General features: G+C 34.9%; 1 protein-coding gene across 4 annotated transcripts in view; it reads right to left on the bottom strand.

Moving 5' to 3' along the window:
- LOC145256644 (cell cycle checkpoint protein RAD17-like) overlaps positions 1 to 19,449 on the bottom strand; it is a 113,237-nt gene that overhangs the window by 30,515 nt on the left and 63,273 nt on the right. For all 4 annotated transcript variants that reach the window (XM_080115591.1, XM_080115593.1, XM_080115592.1 and 1 more), the window contains one exon: positions 14,737 to 14,925. In XM_080115591.1, the coding sequence (XP_079971717.1) occupies positions 14,737 to 14,925 (189 nt within the window). The remainder of the gene's footprint in view (positions 1 to 14,736; positions 14,926 to 19,449) is intronic.

The raw sequence follows: 19,449 nt of genomic DNA, 5'->3' as shown, positions 1-19,449 counted from the left end.
CTAGGTTTGGTGGAGGTGTTGATTTGATTGACGAATTGTTGCCAGCAATTTTGTTTTACGTGCTTTTGCTCTTAGTCGTTTATATTCTATGAGGTTATTGGTTATGGGTTGCTTTTGGAATTTTCTTAGCGCTGCCTTTCTTTTTCTGATATTTTTTTTTGCATTCTTGGTTGAACCATGGTTTGTCCTTTTTATTTGGAGGGTAATTTTTTGGAATGCATTCTTTAGCTATTAGAATTAGAGTTCAGGTGAAGTCTTCCATTGATTGGATTTTATGTTCTATTAATTGTTGCAAGCATAGTTGTTTTAATTAAATAAGTCTGCTCTGTTCGTATTTCATTTTGGTATCTTGTTTTGAGTACTATTGTAATCAATTATGATGGGAAAATGATCGCTTCCGCAGAGATCGTCATGTTTTCCATGTATAATCCAGGAAGCTTGATGGGTCACACATGGTTAGATCAATGGCACTGGTGGTACGATTTTTTCGATTTAAGTAGGTGGATTCTTTTTTGTTGAGAAGGCATATGTTGTTATTGTTTATAAATTGTTTGATTTTGTTTCCTTTGGAGTTAGTTGTTTTGCATCCCCATAAGGTGCTATGGCTGTTAAAGTCTCCTAGAAGGATGAAAGGTGAGGGTAATTGTTTGATCAGGTTTTCTAATTCAGTATTATTTATTGGTTCATTGGGGGGTAAAGTATAGAGAGCAGATTGTGAGAGTTTTTTGGAGTGTGACCTGAGCTGCAACTGCCTGGAGATTGGTTTGGACAGTAAGTTAGCTCTTAAGAATGTTTCTTACTAGAATTGATGTGTCTCCATTGGTTTGTAAGACTGTATCTAATGATATTGTTCATAGTTTTCTGTTTTTAGGTGGTTATTTTGTTGTAAAAATGTCTCTTGTAGACAGAGGATTGCTGGATTGTATAGTGAAATGAGTATAAGGAGTTTGTTAAAATTAGGTTTAATACCTCGGCAATTCCATTGAATGATAGTTGAATTTTTTTTATTGTGTTTGTCTTCTACCTCCATCTCCTCCAGTGTTTCTATTTTGTTTCCTCTCTTGAGGTTAATTGGGATCTAGATCTTCGTTTGTCATTTGATTTTTCGGTACTCCTGCAGTATTTTACCCACCGATTTCACGATCTTAGCCGAGCGTTGATCGACATCCGTCGGAAAACGCCGGAACATGGCGAGCGGTACGATACTCTATCAGCCAATCAGGGCGCTTCAAACGAACGCGCAGCAGACGAATAATTTTCATTGAAATTACACACATAGCGTTTCATTTCAGTTATTTTATTGTTCAAAGTAAAAATACACAGCCTTTCATTTCAGCTATTTAATTTAGCGATAAAAAAAAAAAACCGGGAGCTGTTGGAAACATATTTATGCGAATTTATGTGGAGACAAAAATTTGGACACAACCCTTTTGTCTCCATAATAAATCAAATCGCGGAAGGCTACCCGGTTTGGGAAGGAGCTTCTTCTTTCCACATCCTCTGAAAACCCTTTGCTCCCTACTTTGTCTCTACAGTCAGTAGAAAATTTTCCAGTCGGAACTAAAGATAAACAGTAATTGTTGTGTCCCCCCCCCCCCCTATAAACATTACTGAAAAAAAAAAAAAAAAACATTGTTGTTACTGTTTAATAACGTTTTGTTAAAAACAAACAAGAAAAAAAAAACATTGAAGTGTTTATTACTGTTGCTTATCCCCCCCCCCCCCCAAAAAAAAAGCTATCGGAAAACAAAATGAACCAAAAAAAAAAAAAAAAATATTCAACAAAATAAATTTATTTTACTTTAAAAAAAACTTACGGTAAGTGTTTGTGATTTATTTTATCCAAATTTTTTGTATTAATTTTATCCATTTTGTTGTGTGTGTGTGTAATATCTTTTCCTTGTAATGTTGTTGCTATTCACATACTTTTAGCGTTCTTGCACCGTCGGCGTAGCTCCGAATTCTCGGCTTTCGTCGGCGTTAACGCCGAAAGCGTTCGTCAACGCTCGGCTAAGATCGTGAAATCGGTGGGTAAAATACTGCAGGAGTACCGATTTTTCTTTAGTTTTCGTTTTATTGGGTGAAGATGGTGTGGTTTTCTAGAAGTGTACGCCATTTTGAGTTTCAGAACAGTTTCAGATGGTTCGCTGTTCCACACAAGTCCTGGGAGGTGACTTGTTTGTAGTAGACAGTTCCACAGAACAAAATATTCTTACCGTGTCAATACCCGGGAAAGAACATGTGAAATTGTTCCAGAAAAGGTTTAATATTTATGAAGCAATTCTGGTTTCTGATTGGTTTGTAGCAGCACGTGAATTTATTTGATTCGTCAGTTCTTAGCAGCATCGTTTATAAATAGAATCGTCCGACTGTGTGGGATCATACCCCATTATCACTCCAAAATATTGCAACATTCTCCCTATTTTTTATAATGGGGAAGTCCCTTGTGTTTGTTCTGCTCAAAAATAAATATATATTTTTATATTTACTTAGACATAACAAAAATTAGAAATCATTTGGATCTTAGAATTTTAGCATTTAAAAAGACGCCATTTTTAATTGTGTTCAAATGTCAAAAAGGAAAATTACAAAGAATTTTTTTTTTTCTTTTTCCTAAGCAAAAAGTATTAGTAGGTTAAAGTGTTAATACAAATAAAATGGATACAGTTTAACGTCTTGTCCAGGACTATTTCTTTTTTTTTTTTTTTATTTTTTTTTTACCGCAGAAAGATTCATATGGAGTTTTAGATAGTGTTTTGTTAAAGCACCTGTTGCGTATATAGGCTGCCGCCATAAGTGCATACGTCCAGAGATTTTTAGAGAGTTTTGATTCAATGAGTAGGCATGTTGTCATTTCAAAAAGTGTCCGCCACGCACGTTCAGCAGTCCCGTTTTGGTGTGGCGATCTACGAGCTGATGTTTCATGCCTGATATGATGGTTAATTAGTAAAAATTCAAAGTCTTTATTGGCAAATTCAGTACCGTTGTCAGAGCGAATACACTTGATTTCACCGTAGGGGGCCATGTCGGCTAGATATTTCTTAGTTGCTAGCAGGGTATCAGATTTATTCTTTAAAAAGTAAACCATTATTAAACCTGAATGGTCCTCTACGAAATTCAACACATATCTATAATGTTCTCTGGTCATCGGTTCTACGGGACCGTTCAAGTCACAATGCACCATTGATAGGATTTTTTTTTTTCTGGTATCTTGCTTTGATAGTTTGTCATTTTCCCTTGCGTACAGACGTCGCAGTTGAAGGTTTTTTGATGTTTGTATTTGCATTCCATCAACTACAGTCGGCAACTTTTGATATCAGGAATATTGCAGTGTCCAAGAATTTTATACCATGTCTGTAGATCATGGTAGGCAGTTTTTGATGGGACTACGCTATTTAAATAATATAGTTTTCTATTTTCTTTAATGTTGAATAAAGTTCCATTCGGGTATACCAGTTTTGATTTATTGGAGCTAAAGTTTATATTTGCACCTTGTTTTGTGGCAGCTTGTACAGAAAATATATTTTGTTTAAATTTTGGGATTAGAAAAGCGTTTTCTAGAATACAGAAACACAGTTCACCTTTATTGTTCTTTAGCGAGATTTTCGCATTGCCTCTTTTCAAAATGATATCATTGACTCGACTCCCGTCAGCTAGTTCTACAAAATGATTTTGTGGCTTAAAGTTGGGATCAAAATTGATAAAATCAGATCCCTTTGTAATCACATGTGCCGTGGCCCCACAATCGACAAGAAAATTATTATTGCTTGTTGACGCATCAAATGTACACAAAAATAAAAAATGTATGTTCGCTAACAGAGCTCTCTACATTTTTAATGTAGTCGCCATTTTGAGTCCTGTATCTACATTGGAAACTCTTGTGATTAGGCCAGTTCAGTGTATAAAGAAATAATTTTGGGTTTTCCTTTCGATAAATAATGCTCTCTCAATATGTTTAATGCTTTGCAGCCGTCGTCCAGGGCTTCTCTCATTACCAGTGATAGACTTCAGTCATCTAAACACTGTATTAATTCCGCAAAGACAGTTGCATTCTTTTCAATGAAGTCGGGGTCGTTTCGGTTTTTAGGTTGTGTTTTTAGTACTTTGTGTAGCTTTTGGATTCGTAGATATCCCAGAAATTTAACTTGCCACAATTCGAATTTTGATTCGGATCCATCGAAATAAAGACGCACGCTGGGCGCATAACCTCTAGAAGTGTACGCCATTTTTTTTTTTTTTTCTTTTACTTTTTTTTTTTATTTATTTATTTTTTATATATATATATATATATATATATAAATCTATATACTGAGCATTATCCCTAGGGTTTCCGCTGATATTCATGCAAAAAAGTAAGAGCCTTCTCATAAGTGGAACTTCGCTGGTCTGTATTTTTAATATATAGAAATCTATATACATACAGGGCAGTGAAAGAAAAAAAAAATTATTCAGTCAAATTCACCAACAAGTTTTGAGAAAAAACATTGTAGCTTTATCTGTGTTGCCGGTTTCGTAAATATATCAGCGACATTTTGTTCTGATGATATGTAATTCAAAATAATGGATTTCTTTTTTATCTCATTTTCTACGAAATGGCATTTTATATCCATATGCCTAGATCTTTGGTTGATTATCCGTGCTCTGTGCTAAGACTATACTGGCTTGATTATCGCAATTAATTACCACGGGACTTGTAATCAATTCTGGCTCTAAAATAGTCTTCAGGATATTTTTAAGGTAGAGTGCTTCCTGGGTCGTGTGTGTGATCGCGATAAATTCTGCTTCACACGTAGAGAGATACAATCTATTGCTTTTTAGATTTCCATGAAATAATAGGCCCATTTTCTGAGAGTCTGAAACAATATCCAGATACACTCCTGCGATCTTCTTTGTTTGCCCAGTCTGAATCTGAAAAACCTAATTTTAGGGGATTTCTTGATTTTCTAAATACTAACTTCTGCTCCTTAGTTCCTTTTAAATAACGTAGGACTTGTTTAGCTCTGTTTAAATCCTTCATTGTCGGTCGTGATAATTTTTGTGACAGTTTTGTTACTGTACAGCACACGTCGGGCCTGGTTGCAGTCATCAAATATATAAGACTACCTATAATTTCGCAATATTATGTGTCATTTATTATTTCAGATTCTGTGTGTATATTTTTATTAATATCATTTTCGACCGGTGTAGAGCGTCTCTTGCACTCTCCCATTCCAAATTTTAATAGTATTTTGTCGATGTATCTCGATTGAGTCATCGTAACAAGTCCTTTGCTTTGAGTAAATTCTATCCCCAGAAACCAGGATATTTTGCCAAGATCGGTCATTTTGAATCTTTTACTTAATTTGTTCTTAACATCAGTTAACATGACACAATATGATGCAATTAAAATATCATCGACCCACAAAACCAAAATCAGTAGTTTATCGTCTTTGTGTTGGGTATATAAACAGAGGTCTACAGCGCATTGTCTAAATTGTTGTTTAATAATATAATCATGGAATACTGTGTTCCAACACTGAGCACTTTGCTTTAGACCATATTAATGACTTGTTAAGTCGCCACACACTATTTTTATTTTTCATTATAAATCCCTCTGGAGGGGTAATATAAATTTCACAGTCTATTGGGGCATTCAAATAAGCATTTTTTACGTCCATTTGATGAATGTTTAGGTCATATTGTGATGCGACTTGCAGTAAAACTCTGATTGTCGTTAGGTTTGTGGTCGGCGAAAACGTAGAAAAGTATTCTTTACCGTAAATCTGAGAGCACCCCTTAGCAACAAATCTTGCTTTGTACTGTTCTATGCTTGATGCTGTACTCTTTTTTGTAAAGACCCACCTGGTAAAAATAACATGTTTATCTCTTTGGAGAGGCACTACCGTATAGGTATCATTTTTGGTTAAGGCATCTATTTCTTTTTTCATGGCAATTTTCCATTCATCAAACTGTTCTGAATTAATTGCTTCGTTGAAGCTTTTTGGCGCATTTTCCATTGAACAGCAATAGTCGATTTGATAATCCTTTATATTGTCGACCACAAAAAAATCGGGTCGTCTTCTATTTCTTTCGGGATATCTCGACTTTATCATCATCATCATCATGGACACTCTCGCCTCCGTTATTTTTATTGTTTTCGTTTGTTCTAATTATTTGACGTAATATAATTCCATCCTCTTCATATGACGGGTTTTCGTCTTTACAATTAAACATGTCTGTGAATTTTACACACCGGATTCTTTTTACTTTATTTTTTTTTTCGGGAAAAAATATTAAATTGGCCTGTTTTTATCGTATCCAAGAAATATACCTCTGTCAGCTTTAATATTCAATTTACTATTTTTCTCTATATATGCGAAGCAAGTTGAACTAAATATATGCATTCTGCTTAAATTTTTTTTAAATTAAAAAAAAAAAAAAAAATTTTTTTTTTTAATTTATTTTTTTTTGCAACTGTCTTTGCGGAATTAATACAGTGTTTAGATGACTGAAGTCTATCACTGGTAATGAGAGAAGCCCTGGACGACGGCTGCAAAGCATTAAACATATTGAGAGAGCATTATTTATCGAAAGGAAAACCCAAAATTATTTCTTTATACACTGAACTGGCCTAATCACAAGAGTTTCCAATGTAGATACAGGACTCAAAATGGCGACTACATTAAAAATGTATGTTCGCTAACAGAGCACTCTACATTTTTAATATAGTCGCCATTTTGAGTCCTGTATCTACATTGGAAACTCTTGTGATTAGGCCAGTTCAGTGTATAAAGAAATAATTTTGGGTTTTCCTTTCGATAAATAATGCTCTCTCAATATGTTTAGTGCTTTGCAGCCGTCGTCCAGGGTTTCTCTCATTACCAGTGATAGACTTCAGTCATCTAAACACTGTATTAATTCCGCAAAGACAGTTGCATTCTTTTCAATGAAGTCGGGGTCGTTTCTGTTTTTAGGTTGTGTTTTTAGTACTTTGTGTAGGTTTTGGATTCGAAGATATCCCAGAAATTTAACTTGCCACAATTCGAATTTTGATTCGGATCCATTGAAATAAAGACGCACGCTGGGCCCATAACCTCTAGAAGTGTACGCCATTTTGAGTTTCAGAACAGTTTCAGATGGTTCGCTGTTCCACACAAGTCCTGGGAGGTGACTTGTTTGTAGTAGATAGTTCCACAGAACAAAATATTCTTACCGTGTCGAAACCCGGGAAAGAACATGTGAAATTGCTCCAGAAAAGGTTTAATATTTATGAAGCAATTCTGGTTTCTGATTGGTTGGTAGCAGCACGTGAATTTATTTGATTCGTCAGTTCTTAGCAGCATCGTTTATAAATAGAATCGTCCGACTGTGTGGGATCATACCCCATTATCACTCCAAAATATTGCAACAGGTTTCATTTGGTTTGTTTATAAGGGTTGTTTTCATTTAGTATGTTTTTTCTTTTCCTTTACTTGGTTTAATTTGGGATTTTTGGTTTGTTGGTTCTGTTTTTTTTTTTTTTGTTGTACTCTCTTTTGTAGGTTGATTATTTCTAGTCTCCAGGATAAGTGTTTTGATTTCTTTCATTGGGTCTTTCATCTCTTTTATCAATTGAGATAGTTCTTCAGTTTTTATTTCTTGAGGATTTTTGTATAGCTTTGACAACTTTGATTTTTTGTGTTTATTTCTTTCTTGGTTACTTCCGAGTATCTTGTGTTCATGATTTTTCTGGCCTCCGAGAAAGTTATATTTTTTGTATACTTTATTGTTGTTATTTCTTTTTCTTTTAGTCATATTTTGCATCCTTTGAAGTCAGTTGAATGGTTTTCATTACAGTTTGTACATTTGGAGTCTTTTTTGCAGTCACTATGCTTTGAGTTTTCGCCACATCTTATACATATTGATGATTGGATTAGTGATGTCCAAATTGTTGACAATTGTAGCATCTTAGAGGGTATTTTGCAACGTTCCCTTTTAGGTATTCAATTTTAATTTCATTTGGAGTATTTGTGGAGTCAAAGGAGAGTATATATGTATTTGTGAGTAGGGTTTCTCCATTTCGTTTTATGCTTATTCTTTTTACTTCTGTAACACTTTGGGATGAAAGGTTAGATAAAATTTCCTCAGTCGAGCAATTTGATAGTTCATTGCATCTAATGACTCCTTTTGAGGAGTTTAGGTATGGGTGGGGATAAGTTTTAATTTTAATATTGTTGAAAGTTTGCCATTTGAGAATTTCTTTTACTTGTGTTTTTTGTTACAATTCAATAAGGATAGTGTTGTTTTGTAGTCGTTTTATCATTTTGGGTTTTATTTTTTAAGAAAAATTTTTTTCCATTGTGAGGGAGAAAGAGGAGGGGAGGGTCTGTTGTGTTTGCTTGGGCTTTGCAGAACATGCCTTAATTGTGCAAAATTAAAAAGGAAAAAACAAAAACAGAAAGGTGTTAATGTAGATGCATTTGTGTTAGGGAGTCATCTTCCGACAGTCTAATCTGCTTGCACCAGTGTCCAAACTGTTCAAAGATGCCTGGCTACTGACATCAAAATGGTCAAAATCCAGCAGCAGGGGTAAGCTTGAAAAAAGGAATCTCTACAATTCAACAGGAGGAAGGGAGTCGGTCCACAATGTCAGCAAGTACATAGCACCAATCAGATTGCTGAAAAGGCCTTTCCTCAAAAAAAAGCTTAAAGAAAAAATATACAAATAAAGACAAGATATTCTCTCTTGCACTCAGCACTGTCAATGGAGGAAAGCTTAAAATATAAAATTCCAACATTCTCATGACAAGAAAAAAAAAAAAAAACATCTTGTAACAGAAAGGTTTTTAAAATTCCAATATTACTTTGCCATGGAAATGGGAGTATTAAGCTAGTATTAAACTTAAAACAATCACCCATTTTTTCCCCCTTAATCCAAAACTACCTAGTTACTTAGGGAATACTCTAAACTCAAGAATATCAATAATATATATAATAAGATGGACTATAAAGACTAATTTCCAATCAAGCTAAAATTCCATAACAATCTAAAAAGGATGAAGGCTGAGAACAAGCACGAGATGAATTTCCCAGATCCACAATAGGCCGGTCACATCTACTCCGTAGTGGTCACATCTACTCAGGAGCAGAACCAACATAGCTTTCGTTTTGATTAAGGAAGCTACCCCAGGCTTTTAAACAACATAAAATCAAAACATTTCCTGCATAAACCGAGCGGGAGAAAAAGCCATTTCAAAAGCCTGTCAAGTTCTACACACTGAACTAGACAAACCAGGCTGGGCAAATTTTTCAAAGATACCCAAGCCTCTGAAACTTAAAGGCCCACCATTCATCTCTAATGAGAGATCCAAAATTTCAGATTCCAGCATTGGGGACCTCTTCTTCATCACTCTAAATCTATTATTGAAAAATAGAAATTTTGCTCTCAGTGGAGAATCCGAAAGCAAAATCATTTGGGCTATAAAAGCCCTAACAATACTGAGGCACATCCTCAAATAATTAATAAAGCATGAAAGGGCCTTAATCACTAAATTTAATACCGGAAAAGTTAGCCAGAAAGGAGAAGTTTCATTCTCATGTTGACATAATGCAACCGAAGATTTCTGCATAACATAATCTGCACTCTTGCAGATGTTTTGAGGGGCAGAGCTACCCAGGTAGCCAACAAACATCTCAGAATCAAACAGCTGACACTCTGAAACCATTAAGTCGAGCTTGACTTTGTTAAACTCTCGGCAATATAGCTTCCCCTTGACCAGAACATGGAGACAAGGAGATATAGGACCAGAAGTCCTGAAACTTTCAGAGTGACATTCGTTCCGGAGGTGCATACTTACACCGAATGCAGTACTTACAGTAAGTACTTTAAAAGTACTAGCGTCATCCAGGACTTGTTTTGAGAAGGAGTTGCGACAAGTTAAACTCCAGTTCCTCTTCCAAATAACATGCGCATCAACATATGAAGATAACAGGGCCTTGCCATCTAGGTTACTCCCCAAATTAAAACAGTCTCCCTGATAATCAGCAGACTGCTTAGACAAATGAAGTTGCCTTCCATTAACAATAGGCACAATGCCTCTGTCCGACTCAAACCTAAATTCTCTAATAAAATGTCTAAAATTCCAGGTTTCCACACTCAACAAATCAGGGACAAGGCTTGAATTTTTCCTAACAATATTGACAACAAGCTGGCATTTAGGATATTGACAGCAAGCTGGTATTTAGGATATTGACAGCAAGCTGGTATTTAGGATATTGACAGCAAGCTGGCATTTAGGATATTGACAGCAAGCTGGCATTTAGGATATTGACAACAAGCTGGTATTTAGGATATTGACAGCAAGCTGGTATTTAGGATATTGACAGCAAGCTGGCATTTAGGATATTGACAGCAAGCTGGCATTTAGGATATTGACAACAAGCTGGTATTTAGGATATTGACAGCAAGCTGGTATTTAGGATATTGACAGCAAGCTGGTATTTAGGATATTGACAGCAAGCTGGTATTTAGGATATTGACAACAAGCTGGTATTTAGGATATTGACAGCAAGCTGGTATTTAGGATATTGACAGCAAGCTGGTATTTAGGATATTGACAGCAAGCTGGTATTTAGGATATTGACAACAAGCTGGTATTTAGGATATTGACAACAAGCTGGTATTTAGGATATTGACAGAAAGCTGGTATTTAGGATATTGACAACAAGCTGGTATTTAGGATATTGACAGAAAGCTGGCATTTAGGATATTGACAGAAAGCTGGTATTTAGGATATTGACAGCAAGCTGGTATTTAGGATATTGACAACAAGCTGGTATTTAGGATATTGACAGCAAGCTGGTATTTAGGATATTGACAGAAAGCTGGCATTTAGGATATTGACAGCAAGCTGGTATTTAGGATATTGACAGAAAGCTGGCATTTAGGATATTGACAACAAGCTGGTATTTAGGATATTGACAGCAAGCTGGTATTTAGGATATTGACAGAAAGCTGGTATTTAGGATATTGACAGCAAGCTGGTATTTAGGATATTGACAACAAGCTGGTATTTAGGATATTGACAGCAAGCTGGTATTTAGGATATTGACAACAAGCTGGTATTTAGGATATTGACAACAAGCTGGTATTTAGGATATTGACAACAAGCTGGTATTTAGGATATTGACAACAAGCTGGTATTTAGGATATTGACAGCAAGCTGGTATTTAGGATATTGACAACAAGCTGGTATTTAGGATATTGACAACAAGCTGGTATTTAGGATATTGACAGAAAGCTGGCATTTAGGATATTGACAGCAAGCTGGTATTTAGGATATTGACAGCAAGCTGGTATTTAGGATATTGACAACAAGCTGGTATTTAGGATATTGACAGCAAGCTGGTATTTAGGATATTGACAGCAAGCTGGTATTTAGGATATTGACAGCAAGCTGGTATTTAGGATATTGACAGCAAGCTGGCATTTAGGATATTGACAACAAGCTGGTATTTAGGATATTGACAACAAGCTGGTATTTAGGATATTGACAACAAGCTGGTATTTAGGATATTGACAACAAGCTGGTATTTAGGATATTGACAACAAGCTGGTATTTAGGATATTGACAGCAAGCTGGTATTTAGGATATTGACAACAAGCTGGTATTTAGGATATTGACAACAAGCTGGTATTTAGGATATTGACAGAAAGCTGGCATTTAGGATATTGACAGCAAGCTGGTATTTAGGATATTGACAGCAAGCTGGTATTTAGGATATTGACAACAAGCTGGTATTTAGGATATTGACAACAAGCTGGTATTTAGGATATTGACAGCAAGCTGGTATTTAGGATATTGACAGAAAGCTGGTATTTAGGATATTGACAGCAAGCTGGCATTTAGGATATTGACAACAAGCTGGTATTTAGGATATTGATAGCAAGCTGGTATTTAGGATATTGACAACAAGCTGGTATTTAGGATATTGACAACAAGCTGGTATTTAGGATATTGACAACAAGCTGGTATTTAGGATATTGACAACAAGCTGGTATTTAGGATATTGACAGAAAGCTGGTATTTAGGATATTGACAGAAAGCTGGTATTTAGGATATTGACAGAAAGCTGGTATTTAGGATATTGACAGAAAGCTGGCATTTAGGATATTGACAACAAGCTGGTATTTAGGATATTGATAGCAAGCTGGTATTTAGGATATTGACAACAAGCTGGTATTTAGGATATTGACAACAAGCTGGTATTTAGGATATTGACAACAAGCTGGTATTTAGGATATTGACAGCAAGCTGGTATTTAGGATATTGACAGCAAGCTGGTATTTAGGATATTGACAACAAGCTGGTATTTAGGATATTGACAACAAGCTGGTATTTAGGATATTGACAACAAGCTGGTATTTAGGATATTGACAGCAAGCTGGTATTTAGGATATTGACAGAAAGCTGGTATTTAGGATATTGACAGAAAGCTGGTATTTAGGATATTGACAGAAAGCTGGTATTTAGGATATTGACAGAAAGCTGGCATTTAGGATATTGACAACAAGCTGGTATTTAGGATATTGATAGCAAGCTGGTATTTAGGATATTGACAACAAGCTGGTATTTAGGATATTGACAGAAAGCTGGTATTTAGGATATTGACAACAAGCTGGTATTTAGGATATTGACAGCAAGCTGGTATTAGAAAACTTCACAATAATAAGCAGGACCTTCACTGATCTGAATTTTACAGTAATTAGTACATAGGTCTTGGCAACCTGACCTCCTGGCTCAGGAGTAAAAACCTTGACAGGCATAACCCTAGAGGTCTTAACGGTTACAGGGATGTTTAAGGATTACCCAACTTACCACGTTAAAAAGGTTACACATCCCAAAACTCCTGGCAAGAATACACTTACATTAGCAGAGTCCTCATCCATAAAAGAAAGGTCTGCGTTCTTGGCAGAGAAGCAATCATAAATTTGATCGGATAGAACCGAAACAGAAGAAAGCCATGCATTAATCTTAGGTTTCATGTCACAGAAAATAGGTTTAGACGCATCTGCCTCAGATTTCAATGCATTCAACACCAGGACAATATTGTCAATAGCAAGCTGTCTCAAAGTCATAAGCTTGCTGAATGATGACACACCTGACATGATGAAGCTTCTTAAAATTGTAGCTAAAAAGAAATAACTAGACTAAAGGCAATGAATATCACAGAACAGTGCTTGCCAAAATTGTTAACTAACCAGGCTACACAGCAAATTACATAAGTGCGCATTAAAACTAATGTTTGTGTTTGATAAAAATTAAAAAATTAATCTACAAATTAAAATTATCTATTTGTCCACTCATGAGATACACTAGACCGTATTAATGTGGGAGAGAATCCAATTCCCAAAGAAGCACAATGGATTAAGACAAATGAAACTTATCTCAGAGAAAAACATTCATTCTGCAATCTGGGGACATATCTTAAAACTATATCTTAACTCTTAAGTAACTAAAAACAAAATTTATCTTTCTGACTAATAGAAGAATTTTTCCTCTTGAAGGGAAAAACTATAAAATAATTTATCCTTCTCAGACTGCCAATAATCTCAAGTTAGGGTGCACCTCTCCAACAAAATCTTCGTTTAGCTCTATTACTAACGCTGTTTGAGTAGCAAGCCCCCACACAAATAGAAACTAGTAAAACCGCAAATAATTACCTAAAAACACGAGTAATCACCCATAACCTGCACTTCCACGCTTAAAAAATAAATAAAATGCACAGAATTTATCTCTTGTAAAACTTTTTTAATTGTTTTAAAACACTAGAATGGCCCCAAAATAGTTAACCATTTTGTCTAAAATTGATATGCAAAACTGGTTCCCTATTCTGTATTCTATAATCATTTTTTTTCTTTTTCCAACCAAGTTTTTCAGGGTGTTCTCACATAATTGCTTAAAAATGTTGAATGTCATTTGCTTGAAGAAGTGTCATTTAGTGCAGTTAATCTACAATAACTATTTTTTTCTCACTGAAAATATCAGCAGACATGTTTAGCTTAATTTTAATTCTGTTAAATTGAGCTTTTTGAATGTTTAAAGTTTAGTTTGTATATCAAAAATATTTTTCATAAAAGTTTAAAACAATAAAAATATGCTTGATTTTTTAAACAAAAAAAGAGCAAAAAAAAAAGACTATCATTCTTTGATGAAACAAAGTTTTGTACTTTCTCTACCAAAATTATTAATCATTTGAAGCATGACGCGAGGCAAAGCAACAAGACGGATACAGATAGAGGAACAAAGAGAAAACAAACAAATTAACATGGCATTTTTAAATTGAAAGGGAAATTGGAATTCTGCTAAATATCATACATCTCATATTCCTTCACTGATAATTATGATAAATTTTGGAATAGTTGATTTTGGAACATTTTGACAATCATTTATAGATTTTTTTATTAAATAAGACAAAGCTACAATTTTCAATTGATAAATTGTTTTAAAAAAATATGTAATTTAAATAAATAAATAGTAAAATAATCACATTAAAACCATTTTATGAGTGAAAAGAAAAATGTCACTTGATATTTTTTTGAGATGTAAGTGTTATCAAATAAAATGTTTTAACATAAGATATTTTGGATAGAACAATGTTAACATGATTGTTATATTACTGAGTAGAAATATCTTTTGTATACACACTATATGCATGCTTCTAAGTTTATATAGCACTTAGGATTGTTTCCAATAAATTAGAGAGGAGAATACTTACTTTTGCAGTAGAGAATTTTTCCAAGTGCATGAAAGAGAAAAAGCGACATATCTTTTCCACCAATAGAAGGCACTGAATGCTTAATTTTTTTCAAATCATTTTTATCAGGTTTCTTATTTTTTACTTTGTTAACATATGATTTTAATTTCGCTGTGGGTGCATATTCGTGGGAAGATGTATTTGCAACTTCTGAAAAAAAAAAAAAAAATCATCAAAATTGGAGAAAAGTTGAAGAATTTTGATAAGGAAGACTGATATCTATATTCAAAGTAACAATAAATTGTTTGAGATCTAAATTATACACATATGAAGCATTATTTGTGAGGGTTTGTATAAAGGTGGGTAAAATCATCAACTAAGACTGATGTTATTTAAAACATATAAGCAATATTTTAAAAAATAAAAATATTTTGTAATGAATTATTTGAATCAAACAAGATAAGCAGAATACAAATCAATCGGTAAATCGAAAAAAAAAATAAATAAAAATAAAGTTTGTTTTCATTTCATCTTTGTATTAGGTTATTTACCTAATTTCTTTTACACCCCCGCCCATCACCCCCTCAAGGACAACTACCACAAAATTTATTATTGGAATTTATTGTTGGCAATTTGCATTTTGTGATTTGTTTTCTATTTTCCTTAAAATAAATGCATTCTTCAATTTTGAACCAATATTTGTTCATGTGTACTTTTGCAAAAAAACCCCCAAAAACTGCTGACGCTATTCTTTTTAGTTGACTTTTCAAATAATAAGTACCACCTAGTGTCGAATATGTTAGCAAAAGAGGTCAACAATTTTCATTTAAATCAAGTTGAGAATGATTCGAGGAAAATTGCTGAGTTGCTCCAAGAATTACATACGTAAACTTTGCCAACTGAGTTCTTTATTTCAGTTAGTGAGAGGAGAACCTATTGCCATACTTTCCCCTAAACAAGTCAATTGAACTCATATGTAGAATACTTACTATTATCATTTTTTTAATGGAGAGTAGACAATTTATTGCAGATGCATTGTTGACAGCTTCCATAATTCTAGCTTCTTCTAATTTGTTCCTTACTCCTCATTTAGAATAAGTGATTTTTCTGACAAAAGGAGAAGAAAAAGCTGCATTCTAGGTTGGCAGTATTTTTTTGCGTAAGCAGTCGCCTAAGATGTTGGAAATTTTCTGTTTCTATTTCTATCCTTGTGGCTATGTTACTAATAAGGGTGCTGGAGGTAAACATTTTTACTGGGCTGATATTATCCACCTGAGAGTCAGGGACCCAAACCTTGAATTAACAACTAAGGAAGCTGTCCTATCAGCAGGTGCAAAGTATTGGGGCTGTTGTATTGCCATTTGGTGAATTGATTCTGGACCATGCAGTAAATTTTGGTGGGGCTTCCCGATGACATATTAGCTGGTAATTGTTACGGCTTTACTTTATGGTTTACAAAAAAAATATATATTTCTTTGGGTTTTTTTTTCCCCCCTTACTTTCCCTCTCTGCCATGCTCTAACCAAGTTTGTCGACCTATTCCACAAATCCCATCATGAAAAGTCTCTGAAAAGAATACAAGATTAAGCCCAGAAAACCAACTTCCAACATCCGACTCACTACCATGTCTCCTTCTCCAACATTAGGGATCTATGTTCCAATCTTCCAGAGGTTTAAACCCAATGACAGAAGATCAAACCAGATATATTATTCCTAAGTGAAACTGGCATTAGACCAACTATTTCCCTAGATGGGTTTGTGATTAAAGGATACTCTAATTTGACATCAAAATCTGCCCCCCCCCCCATTGCCATGGGTATGGAATATGTGCCTATATTAGAGATGGCTTTCCATGTGGTAGGGACATCTCCATAGAACACCCTAAATTGCCCTATATGTGCTTGCGAGTTGTACTTGCTCACACTACTGCGTTTACATTTGCCCTCTATCATTTTCAATGTAATAGATGCACTGAACCTAAAGCTGCCTTCAGGACTGTCAGCGACCACTGTAAAAGAGTAATAAAGAGAGTTGTATGCTCAGTCCTTCAAATCCAAAGTAGCTGAGCAGTGGCTTAGTTCCCACCAGTTTTCACAAATAAACAGGACCCTGAACAGAAGCATGTGCTCTATTCTAACCATCATCAATGGACTTTAGGTAATCTCGTCAGCATCCGACAAATCCAAACTCTTTGCCAAGAATTTTGCAGCTAACTCTACCCTATGCAATCAAGGCTGCTAACTCCCTGTATTTCTTCTAGTGTCTGCAAACACACTATGCGACATACAAATATGTAAAAATCATAATGTTGCCAAGCTAATAAGAAATCTTGAATCCAGTAAAACAACTGGCCCTGACAGAATTCCAATTATAGTGCTGAAAAAACTTCAACCAGAACTAGCTCCCATACTTACAAAGTTATTTAAATGTTGTCTTAATGAGAATTGCTTCCCAACACCCTGGAAAACCTCATCCGTATGCCCTGACAAATATGACAAAACAAATAGAGAAAGTCTCTTGCGACTATTCTTATGGAGACACTTTCAAAATAGAAAAAAAATAGTGTGCTGGAGGGAGATATGATTAAATTGTTTCTGTAGAATAAACTTTAATGAAACCACACACATTTAGGTTAGTAATCAGTTTAGAGAACCACTTAGTCAATATCATCGAGTTAATGTTGTAGTTAAATAGCGGCATCAATTGTCAATGTATATTGTCACAGGAAAACACGGCATAATGCAGAAGTGACCATCCCCCCCTCTCTCTTTAAATTCATTTTGAATATCGGCCAGACACCCCACTTCACTGCTATCATGACATTCAGCAAAGAAATATCTATGCATTAACCATCGAAGAAAGCGAGTTAGACACCCCACCTCCATCCCTCACCAAGTCATTCGTTAAAAACACATGCCAAGGTCACGACAAGAAACCATCCAGAAACTCCACCTCCACCCCAAATGAAGCAACGTGCAGAAAAAAAGAGGGAAAAAAAAACCTTTTTTGGCGGGAGTGGCGTGCACAGAAGAAGCAGCAGGGCATTTTAAAAAAAGAATGGAGTTGATCACATCGTCGAACGAATGTTGATAATAAAAATGCAACAGACACCAGCCAACATGATTCGCTTGATAAACTGGAAGTTCACTCGACTTAATCCTCATTCCTGGAGCCAAAAAGGGAACACAGAAAAACTATGAAAACACCTTGACTTCGAGACATCGGGATGGGATATATCCTCGAGTGGAAAGGACACATTGAACAGCAGCAATGCAACATGCGGTGAAATAGCGACTCTCTCAACTGAGCCTTATCCCTGGAGCCGAAAAGGGAATTCATCAGAACTATGAAATTACCTTGGCTTGAGATATGGAAAAGAGACAGCCGAACGTCAGTGGTTGAGAAAACAAGCGAGAAAGAAATATGAGGGAAGACAAGTGGACAAGCAAACTTCAAAGGATATCAACTCGCATGTTGGCAATATGGGACTGTCTCACATTATAACATCAGAACATTGAATTTTGTCGGATACCTAATCATCGGTTGAATGCACATCCTCACAGTTAAGTACTATTCAATATCCCCCCCGCCCCCATATTTCACAAACGTCGACTTGCTGGACTGAACAGTTTTCTTTAGTGTTGCCCCCCTCCCCGACCCGCTGGACACTGTCTGCATGTTTTCTTCTTACTATTATTTCCTCTTAATATTTTGTCTTGCTTATTGAATTTTTGACGCACAATAAATGACATGCGTATAATATATATACAACCGTGTTGTTCATTGCTTGGTATTTCGTCAAGCGTGAATCTTATAAGAACATTCCATGACGGAAGTACTGTCCAGAACCTGGGTAAGTGCTACTTGGTGGTGATAATTTTACTGCCGGGACGTACATCTTTTTTTTTTTATTCTATGATACGCTTCAGGGATAAATTCCATTTTGTTTTTTTTCAACCGGGACGTATCGTCACAATATGATTATCAGCCAATAACATGTATATCAAGATGTACACGTTATTGTTTGGTTGCCGACATTACAAAATGATTTATTTAGATTTATGTGAAAAATTATGCATTCACTAGAAATAATCGTTGATAAAGTGAACAGTTTTGTAATGTGTATGTTGAAGAAGCTATTAAAGTTGTGTGTAGTGTAATTGATAAGTAGTTTGAATATGTGTTTTTTATAAATGTATGTGTGATAATTAACATTTTCAATATTTTTAATGAAACAAATATAGATGGAGGCCATGTTTAATTTTATAAAATGTTCATAAAATTCAATCTATTGAATGAAGAACTGATTCTGAGCAACTAATCAACTGTATGGAAGAAAAAGAAGCAAAACGAAAGGGAGTGATTATTATTTACATACTGAATGAGTGTTAGATAAATGTTAGTTACATGAAATGATAAAATGAAATAATGATGAATGTCTAATAATTGTACACTATGAAATATTTTTAATAATAACAATGGGAGAATGAAAGAATGACTGAGAAAATTATCTTCCTTCCACCTATAAGTAAGACTTGTTTGGGAGAGTGATTTAGCTCAGATTAGCATTACAAGTTGACATTTTCTTTTTAGGTAATTGTTATTTTATCAACTTGCATGAAAAGAGCTTTGTAAAAGATGCTTAAAACCATTTAAACTATGCAAATACCATCAGTAGTTCAAAAGTTATGAGAATTTTAAGTGCCAAAATTTAGGCTTTTCCGTGGACATTTT

Source organism: Euprymna scolopes, chromosome 3 (genome assembly GCF_053919585.1).
Source record: "Euprymna scolopes isolate OS-2025 chromosome 3, ASM5391958v1, whole genome shotgun sequence".
NCBI lineage: Eukaryota > Metazoa > Mollusca > Cephalopoda > Sepiida > Sepiolidae > Euprymna > Euprymna scolopes.
The sequence above is the reverse complement of the archived record's forward strand: the minus strand, read 5'-3'. Positions and strand labels throughout refer to the sequence as shown.